Source organism: Mytilus californianus, unplaced genomic scaffold (assembly GCF_021869535.1).
Source record: "Mytilus californianus isolate M0D057914Y unplaced genomic scaffold, xbMytCali1.0.p SCAF_6, whole genome shotgun sequence".
NCBI lineage: Eukaryota > Metazoa > Mollusca > Bivalvia > Mytilida > Mytilidae > Mytilus > Mytilus californianus.
This window is the reverse complement of record NW_026262712.1, coordinates 49,038,602-49,052,468: the sequence shown is the minus strand read 5'-3', so window position 1 is coordinate 49,052,468 and position 13,867 is coordinate 49,038,602. Positions and strand designations below refer to the sequence as shown.

The 13,867-nt window shown below is 33.5% G+C and overlaps 1 protein-coding gene across 1 annotated transcript in view; it reads right to left on the bottom strand.

Annotated features, from left to right (window-relative positions):
* Nucleotides 1-13,867, bottom strand: part of LOC127706781 (uncharacterized) — a 31,521-nt gene that overhangs the window by 4,039 nt on the left and 13,615 nt on the right. Inside the window, exons 5-7 of the mRNA XM_052211466.1 lie at nucleotides 11,724-11,840; nucleotides 5,557-5,736; nucleotides 1,169-1,345 (exon numbers count right to left, since the gene is read on the bottom strand). Of these exons, the coding sequence (XP_052067426.1) occupies nucleotides 1,169-1,345; nucleotides 5,557-5,736; nucleotides 11,724-11,840 (474 nt within the window). The remainder of the gene's footprint in view (nucleotides 1-1,168; nucleotides 1,346-5,556; nucleotides 5,737-11,723; nucleotides 11,841-13,867) is intronic.

Below are 13,867 nucleotides of genomic sequence, written 5' to 3'. Positions count from 1 at the left end.
TTACGCTATATTTGTATATAAGTGTTTACTCTTTGAAATACGAATACACTTCTTTTTGTCTTATATTATAATCCATGTTACCTCGTTTAAGGTTCAAAGGCTATTTGGTTCTTCGGATCATCAGTTGTTTACTGTCCACAGAAAAACACAAAATTGAGATATCGGGGCCCAAACCTTGGTCTTCGAAGAAGAGGGGTCTACATACGCTGGTTTGGAAAAAAGGGTAAGTTGTTGAGCGAACTTAATGCCACAGTCTCACATTCAATTGATTGTTTTTCTCACCCGGTCATGATAATCATTTAACTGGGTTCTAACGATTTTGATAACGTAGACGCCATTGATTGGATCGTCTGCGTCTGCAGTGCAGTTATTACATATATTACCGAACTCTCGCATCGTGCGGAGTGAAATGGTAATGAGAATTGATTGGCATGCTGCAAAATATGGAATAGCTGTGCTATAAACAAGAAGGTCATGAAGGGTGGACACTGTTTTGTTCGTCATTAAAATATACGCACTCAAGAAATAAACTTGTATAGATTTGATGTAACCCACTTGTCTGATACAGGATACGATATATATTTAAAAAACATTCAAGGAGAAATAGAAACATTCCTATGATCTGAAAAAAATTGCTCTTTCCGCGTTGTTTAAATATTTGATATTGATTTCCAAGATGTTTAGCTGGGGGTAAAGGGGCGGGGGCTTTTTCATGAGTGTGTATAGGCTCACTCACATAGCGGTATCTGGTAAATTAAGGGGTTCCGATCCTTTCCTATATTCTACATTGGATCATACTAGGTTTTTACTTTCCTCCGTTACAGTAGGCATTTCCGTTTAGACCATCTCATGTCTACCATGTGCGAGCGGTTCTGAATTGAATTGAGAAAGCCATTTTGAGCTTAACTGTTTTCCGATCTAGAAATTGATTTTATTCACTCCCCTGAACTTAACCATGGACGTGATGCGAATATGAGTCGACGAATTTGGAGATCGTGGCCCTCGTTCTCTCTAGGATTAGTGTTGAGGAACTTGACATCCATTGTCACCAAGGTGTCCGCAATTTCACTTTTTTGTTTTTTTTGTATGTTTTGCCAACAACTGCATGAATTCTTTAATTAATACGACCCACGTTTATGCTGTAGTAATTGACTTAAAACATATTTACTATCAATCGGTGCAGTATCATCTGTTGACGTCATTTTATTTCCATTTTTTTCACGATCGTGCATCTCTTGACGTCCAACACACAGACCAGGTAGTTGTTTATCACACCTTATTGGAAACCGTTGAAGACACCCATCTTGTTTAAATCTAGAAGCAACACAGAATTCAGGATCTGTAACTAAATATAAAGTTTAATTTAAAATAAGATTAATACTTTATCGAAGTATCGATTTAAAACAAAATGTCTACCATTTTGCACGAATTACTCAGATTTAGTCAAGTAAAATCTGTGCTCCACCGTACTGGTATAGCACAAAATATGCTCTTTACAGAAATTGAGTAGTTTGTAGTGATATGTAGGCGGTTTGAAACATGTGTTAAACCATAACTCTCGTTTGTCAATGTATCCATGACAATCGATGAAGAATATAAACCTTGCCAGTATATAATGAGTCCGCAATTGTTTTTTTTTCAAATTCCTTGCAGTTTAGTCATGTGTTATTCCCTATTCTTCTGCAGAGCGATAATTTCATTTGCTCTAGAAACAAAGTACACAAAGTCATGTAAATTGAATATTTTCTAGTTTAATACCACATATTTTTTCCTCTTTATTTTAATATAATTTGTTACCAAAACATTTTGATCACAATTAGAGGAACAATCAATAGCCTCCGTTATAGAGATAATCTTAAAAAAGCAATACTGCACAAGCTGAAATGTCTCGTCTGCTTTATTGACTTGTCTTATTGACATTCTTCCTACATCACTTGGCGTTCGTCGTCGTCTGTCGTCGTCCGTCGTCGTCAGTCTGGTGTAAACTATTTCAAACATCTTCTCCTCTGAAACTACTGAACCAATTCCAACCAAACTTCAGCTGAATGATGCTAAGTGTATGTAGAATAAACTTTGTGTTTTATTTACTGTTTCGTCACATAACATGGCCGCCATAGCTAAAATAGAACATAGGGGTAAAATGCAGTTTTTGGCTTATATCTCAAAAACCAAAGCATTTAGAGCAAATCGGACATGGGGGTTTAAGTGTTCATTAGGTAAAGTTCTATCAGCCCTGTAATTTTCAGTTGAATCTGATAACCCATTGTTGGGTTGCTGCCACTAAATTGGTAATTTTAAGGAAATTTTGCAGTTTTTGGTTATTATCTTGAATATTATTAATGATAATGATAAACTGTGAACAGTAAAAATGTTCAGCAAGGTAAGATCTACAAATTAGTTCATATGATCAAAATTGTCAATTGACCCCTTAAGGAGTTATTGCCCTTTAAGGACAATTTTACACAATTTGTTTATCATGTTTTCTAACTTTAAAAAATCTTCTTCTCTGAAACTACTGAACCAATTCCAACCAAACTTAACTTGTATTTGTAGTATTTGTATTTTATCCATCTGATGAGTTAAGCCTCTTTCAACTGATTTTCATAGTTCGAACGTTCTTATATTGTACTGTTACACCACTGTCCCAGGTTAGGGGGAGGGTTGGGATCCCGCTAACATGTTTAATCCGGCCACATTCTGTATGTATGTGCCTGTCCCAAGTCAGGAGCCTGTAATTCAGTGGTTGTCGTTTGTTTATGTGTTACATATTTGTTATTCGTTCATTTTTGTACATAAATTAGGCCGTTAGTTTTCTCGTTTGAATTGTTTTACATTGTCATTTCGGGGCCTTTTATAGCTGACTGTGCGGTATGGGCTTTTCTCATTGTTGAAGGCCGTACGGTGACCTATAGCTGTTAATTTCTGTCTCATTTGGTCTTTTGTGGAGAGTTGTCTCATTGGCAATAATACCACATCTTCTTTTTTAAATTAAGCCGAATGATTCTAAGGGTTACTAGAAAAACTTTTGTGTTTTATTTACTGTTTCGTCAAATAACATGGCCGTCATGGCTAAAAATAGAACATAGGGATAAAATGCAGTTGTTGGCTTATATCTCAAAAACCAAAGCATTTAGAGTTAATCTGATGAGAGGTAAAAATGTTTATAAGGCAAAGCTCTCTCAGCCCTGAAATTTTCTGATGAATCTAACTATCCATTGATGGATAGCTGCCAATTAATTGGTAATTTTAAGGAAATTTTGCAGATTTTGGTTATTATCTTGAACATTATTAATGATAAAGATAAACTTAAATCAGCAAAAATGTTCAGCAAAGTAAGATCTACAAATAAGTTTGATGACCAAAATTGTCAATTGTCCCCTTAAGGAGTGATTGCCCTTATAAAATAAATTTTTCACAATTTGTTAATTTAGTTTGCTTACTTTAAAAAATCTTCTCCTTTGAATGTGCTGAATTAATTTCAGCCAAACTTGGGCTGAATGAGTTTCAGAGTATCTAGTATAAATTTTGTATTTTATTTTCTTGTACGTCAAGAAACATAGCCACTATGGCTTAAATGAAACATAGGGGTAAAATGAATTTCTTTGATTTTGAAGAAAATATGACAGATTTCAATGGAAGTTTTAAGCCATTCATTAATATATATTGAAAAGCAAAAATAATCATTGATGAAAGATTTAAGCAAAAAATATCAGGTGAGCGATTCAGGCTCTTGAGAGCCTCTTGTTTATATAGATTATACCGTTAGTTTTCATGTTTGAATTGTTTTACACTAGTCAATTTGGCGCCCTTTATAGCTGGCTGTTAGGTGTGAGCCTTGTGTCTTGGATGGAGAGTTGTCTCATTGGCACACATACCACATTTCCTTATGTATATAGGATTTAAATTAAGGATAAAGATTTAACTACAAGTGTTTCATAAACCTTTTTTTCAATGGTTAATGAGAACCTTTTGCTTCTAGCTGGTATCAGACAAACATACATAGCCACGACCATTTAACGTTTATCAATGAACAATTACAACTAGGTTAATGTCAGGTGAACCCAGCCAGACAGACATGTACACCATAAAATCATTCGATACACAAAATAAAGTTAAATATTTAAAGTGTCTGCGAACAGACCTAGCACTGAGTATTTTTAAATACTAATCAATGAACCACGAACATGAGGTCAATGCCATATGAGCCATGATAGACAGACATGTACACTTTGCAATCATTCCGTATACCAAATTAATTTGAAAAAATGGTATATGAAATGGATTTAACTTTGAACACTTTATACTGACCAATAGATAAGCAAAATGAGAATAAGGGCAGAAAAAACCTTGCAGACAAACAACTACATCTTACGATTATTAAATGTTCCAATATGGTTGACCTATTCTTTATGAAATTGACCAAAACATGAAACAGCGAAAAGCGGGTCATGGTCAGAAGGACCATGTCTGACAGACATGTATCACTTATAATAACACCATACAAATATAGTTGGCATTTTGCTTAACGTACCTGAGGTACGGACTTGACTACGAAAAGATGATCTAAATCACTAATCGATGAATACGGTCAATATCAGGTCAATCCTGACTGACGAACATGCAGACCTCTCGAGGATCCAATACATAATAAGTAGTCTTATTAATTACTCATAATAAGTCAGAAATTCACGTGACAAAAAAAAGTATTTAAAAGCAAGCAACGAACCATGAGTATTAGGTCAAAGACAGTACAGTAAAATTTATGGTATCATCTAATGTAATTGTTTCAGTATAGTCATACAATTGATTAAAATTGTACCTTCCAAACTATAATAAACCTCCACTACTGACATTAAAATGTCTAATTTAAACCAATGTTTCACTATTTTGAATTGAACTCAGGAATGAGAAACAATGTCATGTCTTACGTCGTGTACCGCTATGATGTTTCCTTAATGATTCTTATAATAATGATGATTATCGGTTTTCCCACTGTCTGTATAACTCTGCTCAGCTTTTCGTAGACTTGCACATCACGGCTTTTTGAAGCAAATATGTTAACCCCCTTTTTTTCGCTGTGACAAAAAGCTTCATATTGGGACTTGCAGCTTATATTTGCAATATCAATATGCAGACAACCTTATTATCGACACTGTATTAGCCGGTGAGTTGCAACAAAATGCATTCTTTCTTTGTAACGTCATGGTGTACATTTTGACAGTAATAAAAATATGCTTTGTTGATCGTGAAGACAATTTCAGGTAATAATGAATAGTGAATCTTTGCTAAGAAAAAGTAAAAATCATTCATACTACTGTTGTTTGTTTAAATACAATTCACGGTCGGGAAAGATTTAAATCGTCTTAGAACATGTAGTAAGAGAATAACCTTATTTTCTATTCTACTGTATCGTTTACTTTAAACTAGTTTGGCAAAGTTATACAAACAGTTTAGCAGCAAAGCTATTTTTAAATTCCTACAATTTATAGTCAAACATTAGGTTTCACATTATCCGTTTTATTTCCTCATTTATAAGCCTTTTAAATGAATACTTACATGTACCTTGAATCCATCTCCTTGTATTAGATAACCAGTATGTTCCTCTTTTTAAAGACTTAATAATATTGAAAACCAAACGGTAACGTGCTAGCATGTATGATGGACACAAACTAAACGAACCAATCCATGTTTCTGTCGACTTGTGTTGCGAAAGGAAATTCGTTGAATATACACTATCTGTAGAGTATAAACATGTTTTATACGTACCTTTTTTATCAAAAGAAAGAAATAATGCACAAACTACTGCAAAGTTGCTGCAGCATACTAGTATCTATTATTCCTTAAAAACATTTTACCATTAGCACCAATCTTCTGCAGCTATCTGTAGTCCATATGTATAATAAAAACCAATTCATATGGATAAAATTAACCCCTTGAAGGAGCGAAAATTGATTTTTTTTCAGATACTCTCAAAACAATTTACTGGAAATATGGAGAAATTTAAAGAATGATGAAGTGCAATAAAACAAAGAACCATACCCACTTCCCAACACAAACTTTAACACATGGAGGAAAAGCATACAATTTACTAAATTGTAAATCGTTTTTGAACTTTCAATTTTATAATGCAATGTTCAACACTGTTCAAGGAACACCTACATATCAAATTTATACATATATATAGAAGTCTATAAAAAGGACCAACCAGCAAATTTACTACTAGTATGTACGATACTAATATAAGATGGTACTATACGAAGATGTTGTTATTAAATCGTGTTGACAAATATTTCGGCTTAACAAATAGCCTATTTTAGTGTCAAGAATTTTAACAACTAATTGTATGTATAAAAATAGCTCCGTAATATAATACAGGTAAGTTTTGGCCTATTGATTTAATCCAAAATCCTGAACATCATAATATAAAACAAAACTCGATACTCAAATTTACGTGACTGTGTATATTTATATCGCAAAATGAGTGAAAAATAAAACTTAGTATTTTTTATTGATGCCGTTTGGATGATGTACATTTAGTTCCTCTATCCAAAAGCTTTCCCGAACCTGTCACTGGGCATCACTCCAGTAAATGTTCTGTTCAATCACTAGGATTTTCATGCGGTTAAAGTCATCAAGTTTGTGACCTGGAAACATCATAAGTCGAAAACAAGCCTACAATGCCATGGCAAAAAACGAAAAACGACGAAAAGACCATCAGTACACAAAACACAACAAGGAAAATTAAAGACTGATACCCACCAAAAACCGGGGGCAATTTGAGGTGCTCAGGAAAGGTAAGCAGATCCTACCCCACATGAATGGACGAGACAAATTTGTAATACTTTATTGGACTAGTTTTATTAACAATGTTCGGGGAGAAATTTGAATCGGTTTTCTAAGTGAAGTGATCTTTTGTCGTCTACAATCACTCTTAACAAAAGGTGTTTTTTTTCGTAGTTTCATGTTGACAATGAAATTAAAGACTTTTTTGCCTTAAGTAATTGCCTTTTACAATAGTATTTGGTATCATTGTTCTCGGGAACAAGCTTTGAAACCATGACCAACGCTGTATGGTAGCTTACCCTCAACACATGAAGAATAGTCCAAAATATTTATATATGCTATTTAGAAGGAAAACCAAAAAGGGATCGCCATACTTAAAATATAATTACAAACTAGTATCTCAAATTGTTAGTAAAACAATTGAAAGGGGTTTCCCTTTAAAGTCTGATATTTGTAATGCACTTTTTGCAACCTTTCATTTGATATGCGACAAGCATACCTTCTAAAAATTTTCACTTTTCGCACTTGACGACCCTATCCAGATCGGGAGTATGATATTTGTAATGTAGACTTAATGACATTTCATTTGCGATGCTACAACACCATCTTCTAGAAAGTTTGTTTTTGGACTTAATAACCCCATCCAACTCATTTTTGGAGGACAGGAATTTGATATTTGAAATGTACACATTATGACCTTTCATTTGATAAACGACAACCTTAACTTAGACGACAATTTAGTTTTGCACTCAATGAACCCACCCAACTCATTTTTGGGGGACGTCAATTTGATATTTGAAATGTACGCTTTATGGACTTTCATTTGATATGCAACAACCTAACCTAAGTTTGATTTGTTTTGCACTAAATGACCCCACCCTGCCACTGGGATGAAAAAGGGGTTTAAAATTTTCATTTTTGAATAGAGCTCATTTAGACGTTCAATTTTATATACCAAATGAAATGACCACATTTGGCAAAGTGCCAAAAATGATGCTATATCAATAGAATAAATATAACTTATGAAACTTAAAAAGTCAATGTAAAACATGAAAATTTCAAATTGATTTTTTTTTTGGTTTTCCATTGAATGTTTTGGTAATTAGTCAAACATATACCCATGGTAAACTCTTCAATTTCTGAAAATTTAAGGTAGTAAGCTGTTGTTGTTTCAGAAATACATGCCCCGTTCGCAAAATTTAAAACTGGATTATATCTGAAACGACAACAGATATCTCAAATCTGCTGAATGGAAAATGATCTGTAGTTGAAGGACAACATTAACAAACAAAAAAAAAAAAAAAAAAAAAAACCGGGACAATTCCAAAGTTCTTCAAGGTCACAATAGATCATCAAATATATGATGCAATACCAAACTAAAGAACCGGAAGTCGTAGAGACATAAGACTACTACCATTCAACTCAGGACCACTTGACCTTTCAAATATCACAAGGTCAAGGTCAAAGTACACTTTGAAGGTCAAGGTAAAATTTCATCATGACCTTGACATTGATCTCAAATTGAAGGTCTTGACATACTCATCATTTCTGCAATTATTAGTAAGTTGATATCTGTTAACGTTTCAAAGATATACACAAAATTCTATACTTTTAAGAATTATCTCCTCGTAACTTTTGCACAGATGGTCGGACAGTGTTGAGCCTAATGTATAATAAAATGTAGAGCTCTTCGAGAGGAACAATTTATACACTGTATGTATGCAGCAATCCTTTATCGTTTTATGTCGAACCTGCGACTTTTGTTGCAGGAAGCTCGACATAGGGATAGTGATCCGGCGACGGCGGCGGCGGCGGCGCAGCTACGGCGGCGTTAGCTAACTTTTTAAAAGCTTTATATTTTAGAAGGTGGAAGACCTGGATGCTTCAATCTTTGTATATAGATGCCTCATGTTACGAAATTTCCGTCAGTCACATGTCCTGTGTCCTTGACCTCATTTTCATGGTTCAGTGACTACTTGAAAAAAAAGTTCCGATTTTTTGGAATGTTAAATTCTCTCTTTTTATAAGTAATATGATAACTATATTTGGTATGTGCGTACCTTGCAAGGTCCTCATGCCCGTCAGACAGTTTTTACTTGACCTCAACCTCATTTCATGGACCAGTGAACAAGGTTAAGTTTTGGTGGTCAAGTCCATATCTCAGATACTATAAGCAATAGGTCTAGTATATTTGGTGTATGGAAGGACTGTAAGGTGTACATATCCAACTGGCAGGTGTCATCTGACCTTGACCTCATTTTCATTGTTCAGTGGTTAAAGTTATGTTTTTGTGTTTTGGTCTGTTTTTCTTATACTGTATGCAATAGGTCTACTATATTTGGTGTATGGAATGATTGTAAAGTGTACATGTCTAGCTGGCAGGTTTTATTTGACCTTGACCTCATTTTCATGGTTCATAGCTCAGTGTTAAAGAGTTTTTGTGTTTTGGTCTGTTTTTCTATTACTATAAGCAATATGTCAACTATATTTGTTGTATGGAATGATTGCAAGTTGTACATGTCTGCTTGCATAGTTCAACTTCTGACCTCAACCTCATTTTTATGGTTTATTAGTCAATGTTTAGTTTTCTTGGTGGAGTCTGTATCTTAGAAACTATAAGCAATAGGTCAACTATATTAAGTATATTGAATGATTGTAAGGTGAACATGTATTTCTTGTTTGGTTTATATGACATTGACCTCATTTTCTTGGATCATATAAAAAAGAAGATGTGGTATGATTGCCAATGAGACAACTCTCCACAAGAGACCAAATGACACAGAAATTAACAACTATAAGTCACTGTACGGCCTTCAACAATGAGAAAAGCCCATACCGCACAGTCAGCTATAAAAAGGCCCTGAAATGACAATGTAAAACAATTCAAACGTAAAAACTAACGGCCTAATTTATGTACAAAAAATGAACGAAAAACAAATATGTAACACATAAACAAACGACAACCACTGAATTACAGGCTCCTGACTTGGGACAGGCACAAACATACAGAATGTGGCGGGGTTAAACATGTTAGCGGGATCCTAACATACCCCCTAACCTGGGACAGTGGTGTAACAGTACAACATGTTTAGTTTATGTGATAGTTGTAGTAAAGCTTTATATTTAGAACTATCAACATAATATCAATGATTAGTAAAGAAGGCGAGACATTTCAGCGTGTGCACTCTTGATTAATATGTTAGCTTGAAATGCAGCGTAATTTATTTTTTTGCACTCGGTGACCTCTGACCTTGGATAAAGTAAAGGTCACCTGAATAAAGGTTATTGGTGAAGGTCCCATGTGGCCACGACTTCAGGTGCTCAAAATAATTTTTTTTTTCAAAAATTGTGTATAATAATTCAAGGGAAATAACTCATTTAAGTGTTGGTTACAAAATCATTTTTTATGTTTATAAACATTGCCTTCTGTTACTGTACATATTGCCATTTTTCAAATCGATTCCTATCTGTAATAATGTTTAAGAAAAATGCAAATAAAAGAAATTGTTTCTAGGGGATATCAATCTCAAAGGGGATGATGAAATCCTACGCAGCCTCATCTGGTAATACATAATAATGAGTCCAAATAAGGTCATGATATCTTCAAAAACAACGATGTCGAAGAAAACCAATAAAAGGGTGATAATTTCTAAAGGGGATGATGAAATCCTACACAGGGTAATACTTCATGATGAGGTCTATCGATGGTCCATATTTGGTCTTGATAACTTCAATAGAAACGGGGGAGGCAATGTCAAAAAATGTTAGACGAAAAAAAGCACATTAGAAAAACAATAAGGTATTTCCTAACGTAGTGGAAAGACCTTAAATATATGGCCACACAACTTTTGTCTTTATATCCTTATAGGTATTCATAAACTCGTCAAAAACACCAGGCTTATAATGCGGGACGCAAAACGCGCGTTTTGTCTACAGAATTCTCATCAGTGGCGCTCGAATCAAAAAATCCAAATCAAATACGAAGTCCCTAATTACGGCTTAGGTAAAATTTTGCTAGGGGTAGCAAACCTTAGTGTTTTTAGTATCTTATAAACAGTAAATTTACAGGAAATGAGTATACCAATAATATTTCATGTAAAGTCAGGACTACTGGCCTGGTGATACAGAAATATGAATTTGTTACTGCAAAATAACTTCTTGTGTTTTTCTAAGGCTAAGTACACCAGGATGTACATAAGAAAGCTGGTCATTTATTAAACTATCACCGTTGTTAACTGTATAAAGATTCCGATTGCAATTTCAATTAGTCTCATAAATCGCTTCAAAATCTTTCATATTTTAAAACAGCCCTTTAATACATAAAGACTGTATTATTGATGTTCAAAGGCGTAAAAACTGATAATAAAATTTTGAATTAAACTTTGCACAACAACAAATATTGTTATTTAAAAACTAATTGAGATAGCTTGGCGTTGCTACATTCCCCAGTGTCAATATAATGAATTATTGTTCTATATATGTTTGAACGAATTCATTTTATCATTTGCACATAATTCGATATTTGAATAGTTCAATTAGTTATTCTATAATTATTGTGTAAGACAATTATTAACTATCAAGAAACAGAAAGACTTTGGTTTTGACTCTTTTCAAGCCTGTGATAAACATATGTTCCAGCTTATCAATATCAATATAAGCTTGAATATTATTTTCATTACACCTCATTCGCCTTTTCTACATCTCATAACAACATACACTAGACATGTAATTCTAATAATTACGAAAAAAATCTTGTTATGTTATTTTTCACTTATCGTTCGTACGGTGTTCTATAGTTATATACATTTACGTCATCTTAATCTTTAGCGAACATTTGTCTAATAGGCAATATTAGTAATCATACTTCATCTTTTTTTTCAGATTTTTATCTCTTTATAGGTCTATTGTATCGAATTATCCAATGATCTATTCATGCTTACCTCTCAAACAAATTTGATAAGCTGGCGCCGAACAGTTTTGTGATATATAGTTAAATGAATCATTATTTTTGTCAACAGCTAAGCAATCTCCATCCTCAACTCGTTCAGTCAAATTCACTGTCCAACGAAATAAACGATATTGAAGAATATTTAACACAAGTATCTTCCATGTCGTTGCTTTGTTTTTTGCATACCATTGCCCTATTGTACGTTTTTACAAGATCAAAATCAAAATTATTTAGTACTAAAAAGTGTTTTTTAGAATTAATAAGATTCGTTTTTCAATATACATGATACAGTACAATTATGCTGCTTTGTTGGAATATTCAGAAAATAACATAAAATGATATATAATTTTAAAGCGTGACCTAAGTCATTAAAAAAACAAACAGTGTTATCATCATGACGTAAAAGAGGGACGAAAGATACCAGAGGGGCAGTGAAACTCATAGATCGAAAACAAACTGACAACGCCATGGCCAAAAATAAAAAGACAAACAGACAAATAATAGTACAGATGACACAACATAGAAAACTAAAGACTAAGCCACACGAACCCCACCAAAAACTGGGGTTGATCTCAGGTGCTCCGGAAGGGTAAGCAGATCCTGCTCCACATGTGGCACCCGTCGTGTTGCTTATGTTATTACAAAGCCGGTAAATAGTCTAATTCGGTAGGTCACATTCGTGAAAAGAGATTTACCCCTAAAACATCATACCACAGTACCGGACATCATTGACAAATCAAATGTGTTCGTGTTGGCAATTATTATTATAATTGTTTCTTATTATTTAGTTTTAGATTTAAAGAAATAAAGAGTGAGTTACATATAGATTTTTTTATTCTATTTGATTTACCAAGCTCAGAACAGAGGATGAAATTCTATATCATGCATTCCTTCAAATTTTGACGTTTTGTAAATATTTGACAAACGCCATATTTCATCGGACAGTACTACTTAAAATATCAGGATTCGTTGAGTCACGTCACCACAGGAGATTGTAAAATTTTAAATTGTTTCTTCAACTTTAAAAATAGGCACAGTGAGATAATTTTCAACAGCACAACGAAATGATTGGAAGATTAAACTAAAAATATTGAACTTTATTTTCAATACAAAAAAAAAACAACAAAACTAGTATAGTATTTCGTTGAAGCATATTTGGAAATAAAGATTTTTTACTGGATCTAGTCTCAGTTAGTTTACATGTTTCTAATGTTTTCTTAAAGTTCACACAGTTTGTGTCGTGAATAAGAACTTGCTGACAAAGAATTTCTCATAACTTTATATATTAACTTTTTATTTTACGCGCTCTGTCGTCATTGTAAAAGGATTGTTGTAAGCACCAAATATAAGTGAAAATTAAAATTTACCATTTTATTGGTCGTTAATTTGTCATACATGTGTGCAGCTGAGCTATGGTATGCACACATGCACACACTACAGAAAATAAAAACAAGTTTCCGATTCAACGAGTTACCATAGGAACAAACCACGACGAAATTTGTATGCTTTGTAAAGTTTCCTGATTCCCTACATCAACTTTTAAGTATATTTTCGAATCGCAAAGTAAGTGAGCACCTAAGAAACAACTTTATGTTTGGTGAGACTATGTAAATATCTGTTATATAGAGTTTCTTAAATTATCCTGTTTTTGGCAAGGATCGATGTTTCCATAAAGGAATTAGCATGAAAATCTGTATAACTGCAGCCATTTTAATTTTTTTTTATGAAAAAAAAGGTGCATATCATGACGTAATTGTGACATCATAGCATAAAAATAATGTATAATTCATACATGATTCTGACAGTTTGCATTTCCAAACATTATGTGCAAATATGAAATAGTTCTCAAAACGTTATTTGCTTTGGCCACAAATGGAAGTAAATGCCTCAATTCGTAATGTTGGCTAAAATGTGCAATATGACAAATTTTGTTTTCTTACTAAACTAAACCAATTTGATAGAGGAAAGGACAATTGTAAATTATTTATTATCAGCCAAACACATGTAAAAACTAATTCAGACCCTCCTCAGCTGTCAATCGACCTTTTGTCGTTCTTACAGTGAGAAAACGGAAACGTTTCTTCGTTCAAGAAATTAAGTAATGTTAAACTGTGCACATTAACAAAAATATTTTAT